A 15,662-nucleotide genomic window follows, 5' to 3' on the forward strand; every position below is an offset into this window, starting at 1 on the left:
GTCAGAGCGTACGCCTTACATGACATCATCAGGCTCTCCTGTCAGAGCGTACGCCTTACATGACATCAGGCCCTCCTCTGTCAGAGCGTACGCCTTACATGACATCAGGCCCTCCTCTGTCAGAGCGTACGCCTTCCATTACATCATCAGGCTTTCCTCTGCCAGAGCGTATGTCTTAAATGGCATCATCAGGCTCTCCTGTCAGAGCGTACGCCTTCCATGACATCATCAGGCTCTCCTGTCAGAGCATACGCCTTCCATGACATCATCAGGCTCTCCTGTCAGAGCGTATGCCTTACATGACATCATCAGGCCCCACCCTGGCAGAGTGTAAGCCTTACATGGCTTCATGGTGTTTACCACTCTCCTGTCCCTAGGCTCTATGCAGAAGGCTATTACACTATGTCTGCAGAATGCGAGTCATTACACCGGGTCATTACTGGGAAATGGATCTGGCCGGAAGTCGTGAGAACATTGGTCTGTAGACGAGAAAAATAAAACAAAGATGTTTTCGCTTCATCCCCAGAGACCGTTGTAATAGGCACTAATTAGCGCTGAGCGAGACACCCTATGCAAGCCTGGCCCAGCACTGGGATAGCATGGAAAAAATATCATAAATTAGGGGCCGACTGGTGCTTTGCAATATTATGGGGTCTAGTTACTAAGCAGTGTTAGGAGACAGAGTGAAAAGTGATAAGGTACCAGCCAATCAGCTCCCAACTGTCATTTTCAAACACAGCCTGTGAGATGGCAGTAAGAAGCTGATTGGCTGGCACCTTATCACTTTTCACTCTGTCTCCTAAGACTGCTTAGTACATATACCCCATAATCTTATATCTCCGAGCGGCTTATACGTAGATGGAGTCATACAAACACACATGAAGGTATGTACACGTTAAGGACAGGATTTCAACAAATCAACAATGTGGGATTAGGTTTGTTTTCTTTTTATTCATAGAAAATAAGCTCCTTACCAAAAAAAACAAAACAAATCTAGGTGCAGCCAATCAGTGGCCGGCGAGGAGATGGCGGAGCACCAACTGGGCGCGCGGACATAATTAACCACATATTAGGTCATTGGGTTTGTGTGGCATTTCACACATTCCCTCAGGCTTGATGGGATTTCAGAAACATAATTTTCATAGGTACCACAACAAAGCTCCCATTCCCATCATTCTATATGTGCCCGTACTAAACATGACTCGCAGGTCTTCTGTCCCGTATATACCATTTGTACAGGACTGCACCGATTGGCTGGGCTGATCAGCCTATGGCAGAAGGCCTGCATACAGAGCCGCGGCCACATGTAAAGTTACTGTATAGAGGAGACCACTGCACGAGGAGGGTCTGCTGTCCGCTGAGCTACGGAAAGCAACAAGCGCACAAGTCTGCCATTATTATCCAACGCCAAATGGGACGTAATGCCAAAGGAGCGTGGAAACACTACCCTGTATTTCTGTATTGGGAAGAGGAATTTATGCTATAGATAGGACATGGAACCAGAACGCCATGCTCTAATGATCAGCTGGTTACAGGTTCACAGGCTTAGACACCGGTCTTGCTGGTGTGCCGAGCCTCTATCCGGCCTGTCCATGCACCAGTTCCCAGTGACCTCAATCAGGCATCTTTTTCATGTATTAATCAGCCCCAAAACCGGCTGCCGCTGCCTGCGGTGGGTGGGTGCAGCTTGCGTTCTAATGAAGCAATACAAAGATCACTCCGGTTATCTACAAAATATACAGCTTTATCATGACGGTAATAAATTACAACACATGGGCGTTCTCGGTGTAAGGCGGCAGAAGTGCGGATCCCCCGATTCGCCGTTAGAGTCCGTGTACACAGTTTATGTGTGGAGCTAAGGGGTCACGTCGTCTTGGCTTCCTCCTCAGACTTATTCGCTTGTTGGATCTGTAACTCCTGCTCGAGTCGCTCTTTAGCTCGAACCACCTGAGAAAGAAAAACAAAAATGAAACGTCTAATTTCTGGACCCTTCTAAAGCTGCTGAACACTTCCATAATGCACATTACATTTGTCCATAAGCACCTGGGGGACGCGGCGGATGTCTCTAGCAGCCTGTAAGGGCCATGATAGGATGATAGATTATATTTAGCTACAGGGCCAGGTCCAGGTTTGATTTAAAGCTTTTCAAGTGTACAGAGAAACTCCAACACATGTGCCATTATTACGTAACCATTATAATGACCTAGTCCTAAAGACACCCCATCACCCAGGTTCTACACTGGCTCTTTTATTTACCTGTATTACTACTTTCTATATTGGAAGTCTGTTCCAAACAAGGTCTGCATTACAGAGAACTGAAGCCGAAACGAAATCTACAACAACGTAACATATGAGCCTAACATTGATATTACATTTTGACACTGAACTTTTTCATATTCTTCAAAACACAATGGTCATTTGTAGAAAAAAGGAACCTAATGCAGGAAAGTTTTTTTAATCAGACATTTAGTAGCATATTGGAATTAATACTTATTTTCTAGGATTTCTCCAACACAGAAGATTATAAGATGGGATATAAATACTGTCACACAATTCTGCCTATACGGTCACACAGGTCACGGTCACCGGCAGCATAGAAGGACTCACAGACCCCCTCTTTTACCTCCACTAATGGTCTCTCTGGATTTATGGCAGGCCTCAGGGGCATACCATGCGGCTTAGCCCTGGCCGGGAGTCTGCCAAGGTCTCTCAGGGGCCTTGTTGGGTAAAACGTGCCAGTGTGAAACGAACAGATTATTGCAGCGTGTCACCGCTCCAGATTCTAAGACTTCCGTGTCAGAAGTGTGCCCGAGGGACTAGAAATGGACTCATGATGAGGGGGGGGGGGGGGAGGGCTTCGGGTCTGCAGGTGTGTGAGGGGTTAGAAATATTCATGGTTTATGGGTAATGATTGTAAGCAAGCGAGCAGGGCCTTCCTACCTATATATCTGTCTGTTATTACCCAGTTTTGTTCTATTAATGCTTACAATTGTAAAGCGCAACGGAATATGCTGCGCTATATAAGCAACGGTTAATAAAAATAAAATAAAAATATTGATGATAATTGCCTAGTGATTTATTTTTTAATGAAAGATCCCCAGGTCCACAGGTCACTGTCACGGGAGGGGACCTTACAATGTCGCAGGAATGCATCCTCCTAATGATGTAGCTGCAGTGTATGGGGTACTGAGGGTAGGCTGCTGTACAGGTGTGTGATTATAGTATGTACAACACTGTAACCCTGCTGAATATGTCAGACAAATAGAGCTGAGCGCATGCAGGCCCAGCGGATAAATGAGAAATTCGTTTTTTCTTCTTTAGGTCAGAGCTAATATTGGCCAGCAGTCATTGGTTTCTAACAGTCGATGGAAAACCCTCAATGGTTAAAACGATCAACGATGCAACACTGCTCATGCAGATCATGGGCCTGATTGAGAGATAAGACGCTGTTAGCATCCCCGATGCGTGACGCAGCAGCAGCGCTAACATATGCTAATGAAGCGTCAAATGACAAAGGACGCCTCCTGCCGCCATCGAAAACCATTTGGCATAACCATCAAAGATCAAAGCTAGTCAGACCCAGCCTTCTGTACCTCCTGGCTCACTCCGGCTCTCCCTTACACTGAATGCTGCTGGCAATATAGGGCTTAGCCCTGTACTAGAATGTAAATGGTGATCGATGAGGAGCTAAAGAGTCAGAATAAAGTGGGTTTGGCGGCCTTTACTTTGCACGTTGGTCACATGTGCACGAGATCTGTAGAAGTGGCGTGTAACATGCTTACCTTGGACTGCAGGTAGAAGGATCCCCCCACCGACTTGTCATTGACTTTGAACAGATGGTCATAGTTCTAGAGAAGAGAGAAGAAGTCATGAGGGTCTGTGGGACTAGATCTGGTCTCCGTGTTCTAGGCGTCTCTGAGGATGAGCACAGCCCCCTCCCCGTGACCAGATGTAGATGAGAGAGCTCTCGCCCCCCTCCTGATTCTTACTTAATGCACCGAATGTCATTATATGCATTCAACCACAAGACGTGCAATGGAGAAAATATATTAAATATATTATTTATATATATATATATATATATATATATATATATATATGTTCACTCTAGCTCCGGCGGCAGGCAGGGCGCCGGAGCTAGAGAGGGCAACCTTATGCGCGCGCCCGAAAAGGAAGGCGTGCAGGAAAAGGGGGCGTGTCTATAAGACGCGTCCCCTTTTCGTCATACTTGGGGGCGTGCCCGGTGCTTACGGACATGCCGGGCAGCCCCCAAGCGCTGCAGAAAGGGAGAATAGATGCCGGGCGCATGTTTCTCCACCCGCGGGACACTGTGTCCCGCGGGTGAGAACGGTACCCGCAGGCTGTGAGGGCAGGGTGCTTTTTGCCCTCCAGAAGGAGGGCAGGGCGCCGCGCCCCGCTAAAACAGCCTAGCGGGAACGCTATATATATATATCTATACATATACACGAGTATGCTGTGCTTTTCTGGCTACAGTGCAGGCATATTGTTCTAATCTGGCTAGAAAGGAACGGAACTCCGCAGGCAGCTTCTCTGATGTTACAGATGTACACGGCACAGGGAGCATTACAAGTGCAGAACGCGCAGGAATCGGAGCCCAGCGGATCTTAGCCAGGCAGGACACACACAGAGTCAGCCAGTGGTAATCTACATGTGGTCCTTGTGCTGTGCAGGTGTAGGGGCACCCTGAGAATTCTGCACTTTAGATGGGATTAGCAGGAAACCAATTTCCGGGGTATTAGACGGTGTTAATATTTAGCATTAATCTGGTAAAAACTGGCGAGCAGGGCCCTCTTCCCGCTTTGTCTGTCTGTTATTAACCTGTCTTGTTTAATTACCGTTTGTTCTCAATTATGAAACAAAAACAGAAAATGCGCTATATAAGTAACGGTTACTGAATAAAATAATTATTCTGCAGCTCTCCCTTCATCGGTCTATAAACTCTCCCAGGCGCATACTGTCCGGCAAAACGGTTGAACTGGGGCTGCAGAGCGGAGGACACGCAGATGGTACCAAGGCAGTTTGAACTATTGTAAAAGTTATTTTGACTACAGGCGACTTTAGCCGCACAACAGACACAGACCTCTGCCTCCTCCTTTTGTGGTGTTACCTTATAAATCTCTTCAGGTTCCAGTTTGGAGATGTTGAGAATCTGCTGTGCCTCCTGTAGGTTGATTCCCGACAGGCTGCTGGCCGCAGCCGACTCCTTCCCTGCGCGGCCCCCTCTGGCCTCTGCGGCTACCCTGCTTGCTGGTAGGGATCAGAGAGAACGGTGAGATGGACGGATCAGAGAGAGTACATAACAGGACATGCTATAGAGAATATCAGAAGCCTGTATTACTTATCTGATCCCAGGTACAGCTTTATAATAACAATTTTTTTTTTGTTTATTTACAGAAAAATGGCATAAGACAGATTTTTGCAGACTTACATTCTATAAGGAGATTCCTCGTTGAATACAAAGCAACATTACAGCACACATACATAACAGACATGCTAACATTAAAGTATGCCTACTAAGGGGCATATTCAATTAGGTGCAAAAAGTCCCCTACTTTTCGCCGTCATCGCTGGTCTTCCATGCGAAAATGTGAGATATGGTAAGAACTTAACTTTGTTATCTCTATTTCTACGAAGTCCATAGGGTTCCACAGGATACCTTGGGGTATAGGTGTGACGTCAGTCATCAGGCACCATAGAGTTAAGCTTTCAGCCTCCCAGGATGCACTAGGGTCCCCCTCCGATACCACGCCCCCGAGCCAAGGCACCTCAGTTAGTTACCAAGCCATAGGCCGGAGGAGGAGAAGGAAGAGAGAGAAAAAAAAGATCTGGATACACACAAGAATCACATTCTCACCAGAGGAAGACGGGAAAACCGGTGACCAGACCAAAGCCCATCTGCAGCACAGGTGCGACAGGGCGGGAGTCCTGTGGAACCCTATGGACTTCGTAGAAATAGAGATAACAAAGGTAAGTTCTTACCATATCTCATATTTTCTACTTCATAGTCCATAGGGTATCCACAGGATACCTTGGGGATGTCCCAAAGCAGTATCCTTTAAGGGTGGGGACGACCTGTGCTGAAAGGAGAACCCGTCGCCCGAAGGAAGCATCCTGAGAGGCAAAGGTGTCAAACCTGTAATACCTCACGAAGGTATGGACAGAGGACCACGTAGCAGCCTTGCAGATCTGGACCGCAGAGGCACCACGTCGAGCTGCCCACGAAGGACCCACAGACCTAGTGGAATGAGCCTTCAAAGAAGGAGGAACCGGCAGACCTTCATGAAGATAAGCTTCAGAAATAGCCATACGGATCCAGGCTGCCAAAGTTTGCTTTGAAGCAGGCCAACCCTATTTACGGAAGCCATAGAGGACAAACAAGGCGTCCGACTTCCTAAACGAAGAAGTGCGGTCAACATAAGTCCTTAAGGCTCGCACAACATCCAAAGTGGCCTCACCCACTGAAAGACCAGGTGAGTTAAAGGCCGGAACAACTATTTCCTCGTTAACATGAAACTGGGAAACAACTTTGGAAAGAAATTCAGGCAGAGTGCGGAGCACTGCCCTGTTCCCATGAAAAATCAAGAAAGGGGTCTACAAGAGAGAGCCCCTAAATCAGAAACACGTCTGGCCGAAGCTATGGCCAGAAGGAAAACAGTCTTAGCTGTTAGCCATTTAAGATCCACTGAGCCCAGTGGTTCAAACGGCGGTCCCTGGAGAGCCCTCAGGACCACAGCCAAGTCCCAAGGCGCCACAGGTGGAACAAAGGGCGGCTGAATGCGGAGAACACCTTGCATAAAGGTGCGCACATCCGGGATTGTAGCAATCCTACGGTGAAACCAGACAGACCGGCCCGAAACCTGTACCTTCAAAGCAGCAAGGCGAAGCCCATGATCTAGTCCCGCTTGTAGGAAGGCAAGTATCCTAGACAGACGAAACTCCCGCGGTGCATAACCTCTCGGTCGACACCATTGGAAGAACGTATGCCACACGCGATGGTATATCCTCGCGGACGACGGTTTCCGAGCTCACAACATGGTACGCACCACAGAGCTGGAAAACCCCCTGGACCTCAACATGGCTGTCTCAACAGCCACGCTGTCAAAGACAGCCGAGTCAGGTCCGGGTGAAGACAAGGACCCTGCGACAGAAGGTCCGGTCGTAGCGGCAACCGCAGAGGACTGTCCACGGACAGACCCTGAAGGTCTGAGAACCAGTGCCGTCTGGGCCACGCGGGAGCTATCAACAGGAGCGTCCCTCCTTCCTGTTTGAATTTCCGGATTACCCGTGGAAGAAGGGAAACCGGAGGAAACAGGTATGCGAACCGGAACGTCCACCGGACGGGCAGAGCATCCACCAGAGACGCCTCTTCGTCTCTTGTGCGAAACCCGTACACCGGCAACTTGTTGTTGTGCCGGGACGCCATGAGGTCGATCTTTGGAAGACCCCACCTGTCCACCAGCAGTTGAAAAACGTCCGGGTGCAGGGACCATTCCCCCGGATGAACGTCCTGGCGACTTAGAAAGTCCGCCTCCCAATTTAGCACTCCCGGGATGAAGACCGCTGATATGGCCGGAAGATTGCGCTCCGCCCATACCAGGATCCGAGACACCTCTACGAGAGCCGCCCGACTTCGGGCTCCTCCTTGCCTGTTTATGTAGGCCACGGTGGTAGCGTTGTCCGACTGGACCTGCACCGGACGACCCTGGAGAACCCAATGTGCCTGCTGGAGAGCATTGACGACCGCACGCAGTTCCAAGATATTTATTGGAAGCTCCGCTTCGGTCGGCGTCCACCTGCCCTGGAACAAGTGTGGACCCGAAACTGCTCCCCAGCCGCGAAGACTGGCGTCCGTTGTCAACAGGACCCAATTTGGTACCCAGAACGGACGTCCCTTGCTGAGATGGGTCGTCTGCAACCACCAGGCAAGGGACAGGCGAACCTCCGGGGTTAGCACTATCGTCTGGGACTTTAGAGACTGAGGCAGCCCGTTCCACTTGGACAGGATCAGGTGCTGCAGAGGTCTGGAGTGAAACTGGGCATATTCCACCATGTCGAACACCGACACCATGGAGCCCAGTAACCTTATCGCCGAGTGTAGAGACACCCGGCGGCTGTGCAGACAACTGCGCACCCTCGACTGTAAAGCAGAGATCTTTTCCTCCGTCACAAAGATCCTTTGCTGTCCCAAGTCCAATAAGGCTCCGAGGTGCAGAATCCGCCGAGACGGGATTAGAGTGGACTTCTGCCAGTTGATTAACCAGCCGTGCCGTTGCAGCAGCGCAATGGTCAGGTCCAAGTGGCGTAGAAGGAGCTCTGGAGATCCTGCCACTAATAACAGGTCGTCAAAGTACGGCAACATGCGGACTCCCTGCAGCCGCAGAGAAGCCGCCATGACCGCCATCACCTTGGTGAACACACGCTGTGCTGTCGCCAGGCCAAAAGGTAACGCCCGAAACTGAAAGTGGTCGCTGCGGATTGCAAACCTGAGGAACTGTTGATGGCGCAACAGAATAGGGACATGCAGGTAAGCGTCCTGTATGTCCAATGACACCATGTAGTCCCCAGGTTCCAGCGGCAGAATGATGGACCGTAGGGTCTCCATCCGAAACTTCGGCACCCGCAAAGACTTGTTGAGAGCCTTGAGGTTGAGAATCAGACGACACGACCCATTGGGTTTCTGCACCAAAAAACGATTTGAATAGAAACCCTGGCCCCTCTGGGAGAATGGAACAGGCACTATAACTCCAGCCTGGAGCATAGTGTGCAAGACCTTCCGCAGCTCCGTGGCCTTGTTCCGGTCTGATGGTAGACCCGTGGTGAAGAATCGAGCCGGGGGTCTGTGCCGGAAAGAGACGGCGTACCCGTGGGAGACCACCTCGAGAACCCAAGTGTCTGTCGTGGTGACCGACCAACACCGGGCGAACTGCAGCAGGCGGCCTCCCACTTTGGGATCCCCCAACGGGAGGCCCGGACCGTCAGGCCGCAGGCTTGTCATCAGGCTTAGGGGCCGGACGTCTGGTACTCCATGCCTGCTTCCGGGGCTTGGCCGATTTTTTGGTGCCTGCCTGTCGGGGAAAAGACTGTGGTTTGGGCCTGCCGTGGGCCCTATAAGACCGAAAGGACGATGGTCCTGAACCAGAAGGAGCCGCGGCAGACGGGAGACATGCCGATTTGGCTGCCGCCAGCGTGGCCACAATCTTGTCCAGATCTGGACCGAAGAAAACTTCTCCGTTAAAGGGCAATGCCTCCAAACCCTTTTTGGAGTCAGCGTCCGCCTTCCAGGATCGCAACCACAAGGTGCGACGAGCAGCCACCGCTGCTGAAGAAATGCGAGACACCAGTGTACTAATGTCTAAGGCCGCCTCGTTGATATAAGTGGCCGAATCACGGAGATTACCAATCAACTCCGTTTGTTCGGCCGGACAGTCGGAATCAAAGGATGCCTCCAATGAATCCGCCCAGCGCTCCATCGCTCTGGCAACCCAGCAAATGGCCATAGCCGGCCGCGTTGCCCCCCCCGCAAGGGAATAAGCGGACTTCAGGCAGATCTCCACCTTGCGGTCCGTAGCATCCTTAAGGGAGGACATGGATGGCATCGGCAATGTAGCACTACAGACAAGACGTGGCACATGAGAATCCACCTGTGGAGGGGATTCCCACTTAGCAAAATAATTATCCGCGAACGAATAAGCCACTGCCAGGCGCCTCTGCGGCTGGTATCGCTTGCCAGGCTGTTTCCACGCCTCCTCTAAATGGTCCATTAACTGACCCGAAAGAGGAAAGACTGTGGCGTCACCCTTCACATACTTAAAAAAGGCATACTTGGATTTAGCAGCTGGGGGAACTTCGTCCTCAATCACCAAGGCTGTGCGGACTGCCCGAATAAGTCCAGGAATATATACCTTGGACCTAGCGTCAGCGTCCTTAGTATGGAGAGGTTCCTGATCGTAAGGATCCAGAATCTCCCCATCAGACGTCCCTTCGTCATCCTCATAAGGAGCCGACAGAGACGCCACCGGCCGTTTATGTGGCCGCATCACAGTCTCCCCCTGCAACACATCCGACAAGTGCTGTACAGAACTCGTCAGGGAGTTAACCCACGCCGGCTCCTGAGAAACCGGGAGAGGGGAAATAGGGAGACTGCGGGGTACCACCAATTGTCTTGGGAAACCCTGCATGGGTGACGACACCACTGACTGCTGGGACAAACCCATCTGTGTAAACGCGGGCTGCGGAGCTAACTGGCCCACTAAGGTTGTAAGCGCCTGAGCGAAACAAGCCCAGGGCGGCTCCTGTACCGGTGCTGTAACCGTAAGAGGCCGCGCCATGGACAAACACTGCCAGCAGAGGCCCTCCGCGCTACCCTCCTCCTCCGCTAAAGGTACTTTACACGTAGTACACTGTAGCCGGAGAGGAAAATCACTTTCAGACATGATGGTACTAAGTATGTGACCCCTCTCACCAATTGTATTTTAAAGAGGTGAGAGACCACCCTGCAGCACCGCACCGCAAGGGCTTAGCAGAAAGAACAGGGACAGTAATAAAGCTGACAGTCAGAATAGAAGATACAGGCAGCAGCGCTAGCACAGTCACATACAATGCAAAGAAAATCAATTCCTGCACTAACCAGCGCTGATCACTCAACTACGCAGACACAGGGTCTGGTAGGACACAGCGCTGCATACACAGACCTGACCACAGCAGAGGAGAGGTATGCGGGGGGATCCAGACCAAGATGCTTCCTTCCAGGCTTCCAGCAGCGTTCACCATGCACTCAGGAAGATGGCCGCCGAGGAGCAGAGAGGAGGCTGGCCTGGGGGAGGAGCGCTGCCACAGGGCCAGTCGGCAGAGTGCAGAGAGGGCTGTGTGCAGCGGGGGAGGCGCCGGCTGTGAGACAGGGAAGGCGCGCTCCCCTGGCATGCATTTAACCCCCGGGACGCCGCAGAGCTACCGCTCTGCTGCGGTCCGCTGTCCCAGGGGGGTAGTGGAAGCGCAGGTTCTTACCTGGCTCCACGGTGCAGCCAGTCCCCAGGGAGCCCCCTGCCTGGGGACTCAGGACCATGTAACAGCGGGGACCCACCGCGGGACCCCGCTACTTACCTTGCTGTCCCCTTTGAATCAGGCCATGGTCCGGAACATCTGGGGTCACCGCTAGCTGTGACCCCAGATGCTCACCAGCATCCCCGGATCGGTACCGGAGTTCTGGTACCGGCGGGGGTGTAGGGAAGACAGCATGGACGTCAGGACTGACTGTCCATGCTGTACATCCAGATGTGCAGCCACAGCTGCATGCAGAAAAGCTTCAGGAGCTCTTTTATCCCCCACTCCAACAGGTGCACCCGACTCCGGCCGGGCACCAAACTAAACTGAGGTGCCTTGGCTCAGGGGCGGGGTATAGGAGGGGGACCCTAGTGCATCCTGGGAGGCTGAAAGCTTAACTCTATGGTGCCCGATGACTGACGTCACACCTATACCCCAAGGTATCCTGTGGATACCCTATGGACCCTGAAGTAGAAAGAGTATCGCGCGCGTCCCTGCTTATCCCCGTATTCAATTACAAATCAGCGAAAACGGGACCTGGCGTAACTGTAACAGGCGAAAAGTACTGTCAGATTTGAGGAAATCAGCCTGAAACCCCCCAAAAGATGCACTGACATTGGGGATCACTATAGATACCCCCGAATAGCCCTGCTGAAGGTATTTGGGGCACTTAAATGATCGCAATAGCTGCTATTTAGCGTCTTTGCAGAAGTGGTGAAGAATAGCATTTAGCAGGTTATTTTCAGAAAATAAGTAGTCCGAGCAAATTTGGGGTACACGAAAATGGGTGCTAGCATATTTCACAGTTGCTAAAGTGAACTTTTAAAAAACTTTAAAAATCCACCTGCCGCAACCTCCTGCAAACTTAAAAACACCTGGGACATACTTGGGGACCCCTCTGGAGTCTATTTCGCTAGTTTTTAAATTTGTCCCTCAAATTTGGACTTTTTGCCTCCAAAATCAAAAGTACTTTTTTGGGGGGTGAACGAAAGTAATTTTGAAACTTTTTTTGACGCAGTTTACCTTTGAGGGACTGTCCCAAGGGTGCAGGGGGTGTTCCGGGGTTTGCACCCCAAAACCAGGATTCTGCACTTTATTTCGACACCTACGAAACTTTTTAGCAGGTTCTATTGCATTAAGATTCCGCACCAGCGAAAATTCTCCGGAATTGAATAAGGAGGAAAATTTTCGCATGGCAAAATGATGTCCTCGTGATACTTTATCGCAGAAAACGGCTTTTCGCACCTAATTGAATACGGCCCTAAGAGTTCTAAGGCAAGGAATGAAGAGAAATTTAGAAAAAAAGATACTTCAGCGAATGCGCTAACCATTTATTAAAGAAAAGAAAGTATTAGGTATAATATCACCAGCTGGTGACACAAATCACTGGAGAGGCTCTATAATTGTTCAATGTGTCCTCCATTGCGGTCAACAACAGTTTCAATTTGAAAAGCATCATTCTCTATAGCAGAACATAGCATGTCAGGTGGCAAAGCCAAACACATGACGTCTACTGCTGCCTTTCGGAGCTGATCGGGTAAGACATCCTTACCGATACATGTGGTTACTCCAAAAAATAAAATAAAAATCCCACAACGAAAAGTCGCATGGGGTGGCCAAGATGCCCGCAATAAGATGTGCAATCACGTACAGCTTACGCAGTGCAACAATCCAGCTTCCATCCGGGTGGCTAAGTTTGTCACTAAATGGCTGCGACGAATGGCTAAACAGTGTTATAATGTCATCATCCACCTCTGACCGAAACAATGCTCATATGTTCCCCATGTATGACAATCACAAATGATAGTTCACATATGTAGAGATTTTGGGAGCATATTAGAATAAATAGATTATTTTAAATTGTTAGTGCGGATATCAGCAGGTGTAAAGGCCATACAGGTGGAGTCTCCCATGTCCAAAATGCCCGGGACCAGGGGTATTTTGGAATATTTGCATACCATAAGATATCTTGGGAATGGGGCCCAAATATACACACAGAATGCATTTGTGTGTTATATACACCTTATACACACAGCCTGCCGGTCATTTTATACAATATTTTCAATAATTTTGTGGCTCAAACAAAGTTTGTGTACATTTCATATACACCTTATACACAGAGCCTGAAGGTAATTGTATACAATATTTTTAATAATTTTGTGCCTTAAACAAAGATTGTGTACAATGAACCATTAAAAAGCAAAAGGTGTCACTATCTCAGTCATGATAATGGACAAGGGGCTGAGGTGACAAGTTCTGTGTATACGAAGAATATGGCGCGTGTAAAAATACAAATATTAGACACAGTATATTCCACATTATCCCTATTTAAAATAGCAATGGACTGCGGCGTCAGTTATGGTCTATCACAAAGTGACAGGTACGTTCTCTGGTAATATAAATGCCATGTTCTGCCTGCACATCAGTGATAAGGCGCACTATGTGGTCAAGGGACAAACGTTAATAGAAATATGGCGAGATGCACTGAGCAACGTCTGCAATTCTGTATTTACCTTGGAGCAGACAGAGTGGTTCTGGCAAATCAATAACCAGACAGTCCAGCTCACCCTCCTCTAATAGAACATTATAGGGGGCATCTCACTGTGACGGGACGCAGTATATTTCCCAATACCTGGGACAGACAGCAGAGCGCCGCTCACTTACCGGACAACTCCTGGCGCAGTGCCTTTGTAAACGCCCGACCCACCACCTGCACCCCCATCACCAGGATCTGCGCCAAGTACCTGGCCTGGGAGAGAGCGAGTGTAATGTAAGCACAGAGCAGGGAGGTTATATACATCAGAGATCATAAACATTGTATTAACACTGCCAGAGGCTGAGCACCCGTGGCGATGCAATGGGCCAGCAACTGGGAACAGGCTTGTGTCACTCAGGGTAAGAGCCGTGCGATATGCACATTGTGCTGAGTGTATGCCCTGCATACTGTATGACATGAAGCGTTTACTAACCATGTTATGGCTGTGTGACGTGTGTGTGTGTGTGTGTATATATATATATATATTTAGGGATGTGCTATATATATATATATATATATACACACACACACACACACACTGCATACGGTTTGAGTCTGTCCGCGAGTGCCGCACCGTATGCAGTGTATCCAGTCGTTTCGTGGGGGCACCCGGCAAAGTTAACCAGTTAACCAGTTTGTGTGGAGTGCCGGTCCAATGTGGGATTATATATATATACATATACACACACACACTACATACATACAGCTGTATACTCACCATCCATAGGGGTACTATGATATATATATATATACACATACACACATATACACACACACATACATACATACCACACCTACATGTGCCCAGCTCTATATTCAGGGTGCTACAATGAACACTACACACCTACATGTGCCCAGCAGTATACCCACCATCTATAGGGGTAATATTTATATATACACACATTCACACACTGTATAGTTACAGGAACAGGTGAGTACAGCAGGCAGGACTCTGAGGCTGCGGGCCGGCCGGAGACATTGTACATAAGGCATACACACAGATACTATGGGGAAGAGGTCCCGCCAGCTGCCACACACTCAGCACGTCAGGCACAGAAGAGGAGGGGGCTGCTGGCGCCGGGTGTGTGAGTGACCCGGCGCCGGGTGTGTGCGGAGTGTGAGTGACCCGGCGCCGGGTGAGCACTTACCATCCTGCTCCGCCGCTCTCAAGGTTACATGCAGCAGGGCCGGCTCCGGGCCAGCGTGACATCCCCGCACCATGTGACCGGGCCCCAGTGACGTCACCACACCACCACGTGACACGTTTAAAAATCTGCAGAAAATGGATGAGGAGCTTTATAGTATACAGTGCCCGGCTTCTCTCTATCCCTATCCCCTGTGTGTGTCTCTCCTGCCCCATCAGCCTCTTGCTCTCCTGCCCCATCAGCCTCTTCCTCTCCTGTTCCCCCCCCAGCCTCTTCCTCTCCTGCCCCATCAGCCTCTTCCTCTCCTACCCCTCACAGCCTCTTCCTCTCCTGCGCCCTCAGCCTCTTCCTCTCCTGCCCTGCTCAGCCTCTTTCTCTCCTGCCCCCAGCCTGCTTTTCTCCTGCCCCATCAACCTCTTCCTCTCCTGTCCCCTCAGCCTGCTTCTCTCCTGCCCCCTCAGTCTTCTTATCCCCTGCCCCCTCAGCCTCTTCATCTCCTGCCCCCTCAGTCTTCTTATCCCCTGCCCCCTCAGCCTCTTCCTCTCCTGCCCCCTCAGTCTTCTTATCCCCTGCCTCCTCAGCCTCTTTCTCTCATGCCCCCTACCTGCTTTTCTCCTGCCCCATTAGCCTCTTTCTCTCCTGCCCCGTCAGTCTGCTTCTCTCCTGCCCCCACAGCCTCTTCCTATCCTGCCCTGCTCAGCCTCTTTCTCTCCTGCCCCCAGCCTGCTTTTCTCCTGCCCCATCAACCTCTTCCTCTCCTGTCCCCTCAGCCTGCTTCTCTCCTGCCCCCTCAGTCTTCTTATCCCCTGCCCCCTCAGCCTCTTCATCTCCTGCCCCCAGCCTGCTTTTCTCCTGCCCCCTCAGTCTTCTTATCCCCTGCTCCCTCAGCCTCTTCCTCTCCTGCCCCCTCAGTCTTCTTA

The 15,662-nt window shown here is 50.4% G+C and overlaps 1 protein-coding gene across 3 annotated transcripts; it reads right to left on the reverse strand.

The window, feature by feature from the left end:
• Nucleotides 1–931: 931 nt before the first annotated feature.
• Nucleotides 932–14,852, reverse strand: PAM16 (presequence translocase associated motor 16). Of its 3 annotated transcripts, none has more exons than XM_088464737.1 (5): nucleotides 14,746–14,852; nucleotides 13,726–13,810; nucleotides 5,129–5,268; nucleotides 3,783–3,848; nucleotides 932–1,947 (listed from the first exon to the last, which is right to left on the reverse strand). In XM_088464737.1, the coding sequence occupies exons 1-5, from the start codon at nucleotides 14,746–14,748 to the stop codon at nucleotides 1,864–1,866; spliced, it is 378 nt and encodes a 125-aa protein (XP_088320863.1). In that variant the 5' UTR covers nucleotides 14,749–14,852; the 3' UTR covers nucleotides 932–1,863. The 3 variants fall into 3 exon arrangements, with proteins under 3 accessions (XP_088320863.1, XP_088320861.1, XP_088320862.1); XM_088464735.1 differs by lacking the exon at nucleotides 14,746–14,852 and adding an exon at nucleotides 14,500–14,723; XM_088464736.1 differs by lacking the exon at nucleotides 14,746–14,852 and adding an exon at nucleotides 14,521–14,722.
• Between the last annotated feature and the right edge of the window lie 810 nt (nucleotides 14,853–15,662).

This window comes from Taudactylus pleione, unplaced genomic scaffold (genome assembly GCF_031769625.1).
Source record: "Taudactylus pleione unplaced genomic scaffold, aTauple2 ptg000061l, whole genome shotgun sequence".
Taxonomy (NCBI): Eukaryota; Metazoa; Chordata; class Amphibia; order Anura; family Myobatrachidae; genus Taudactylus; species Taudactylus pleione.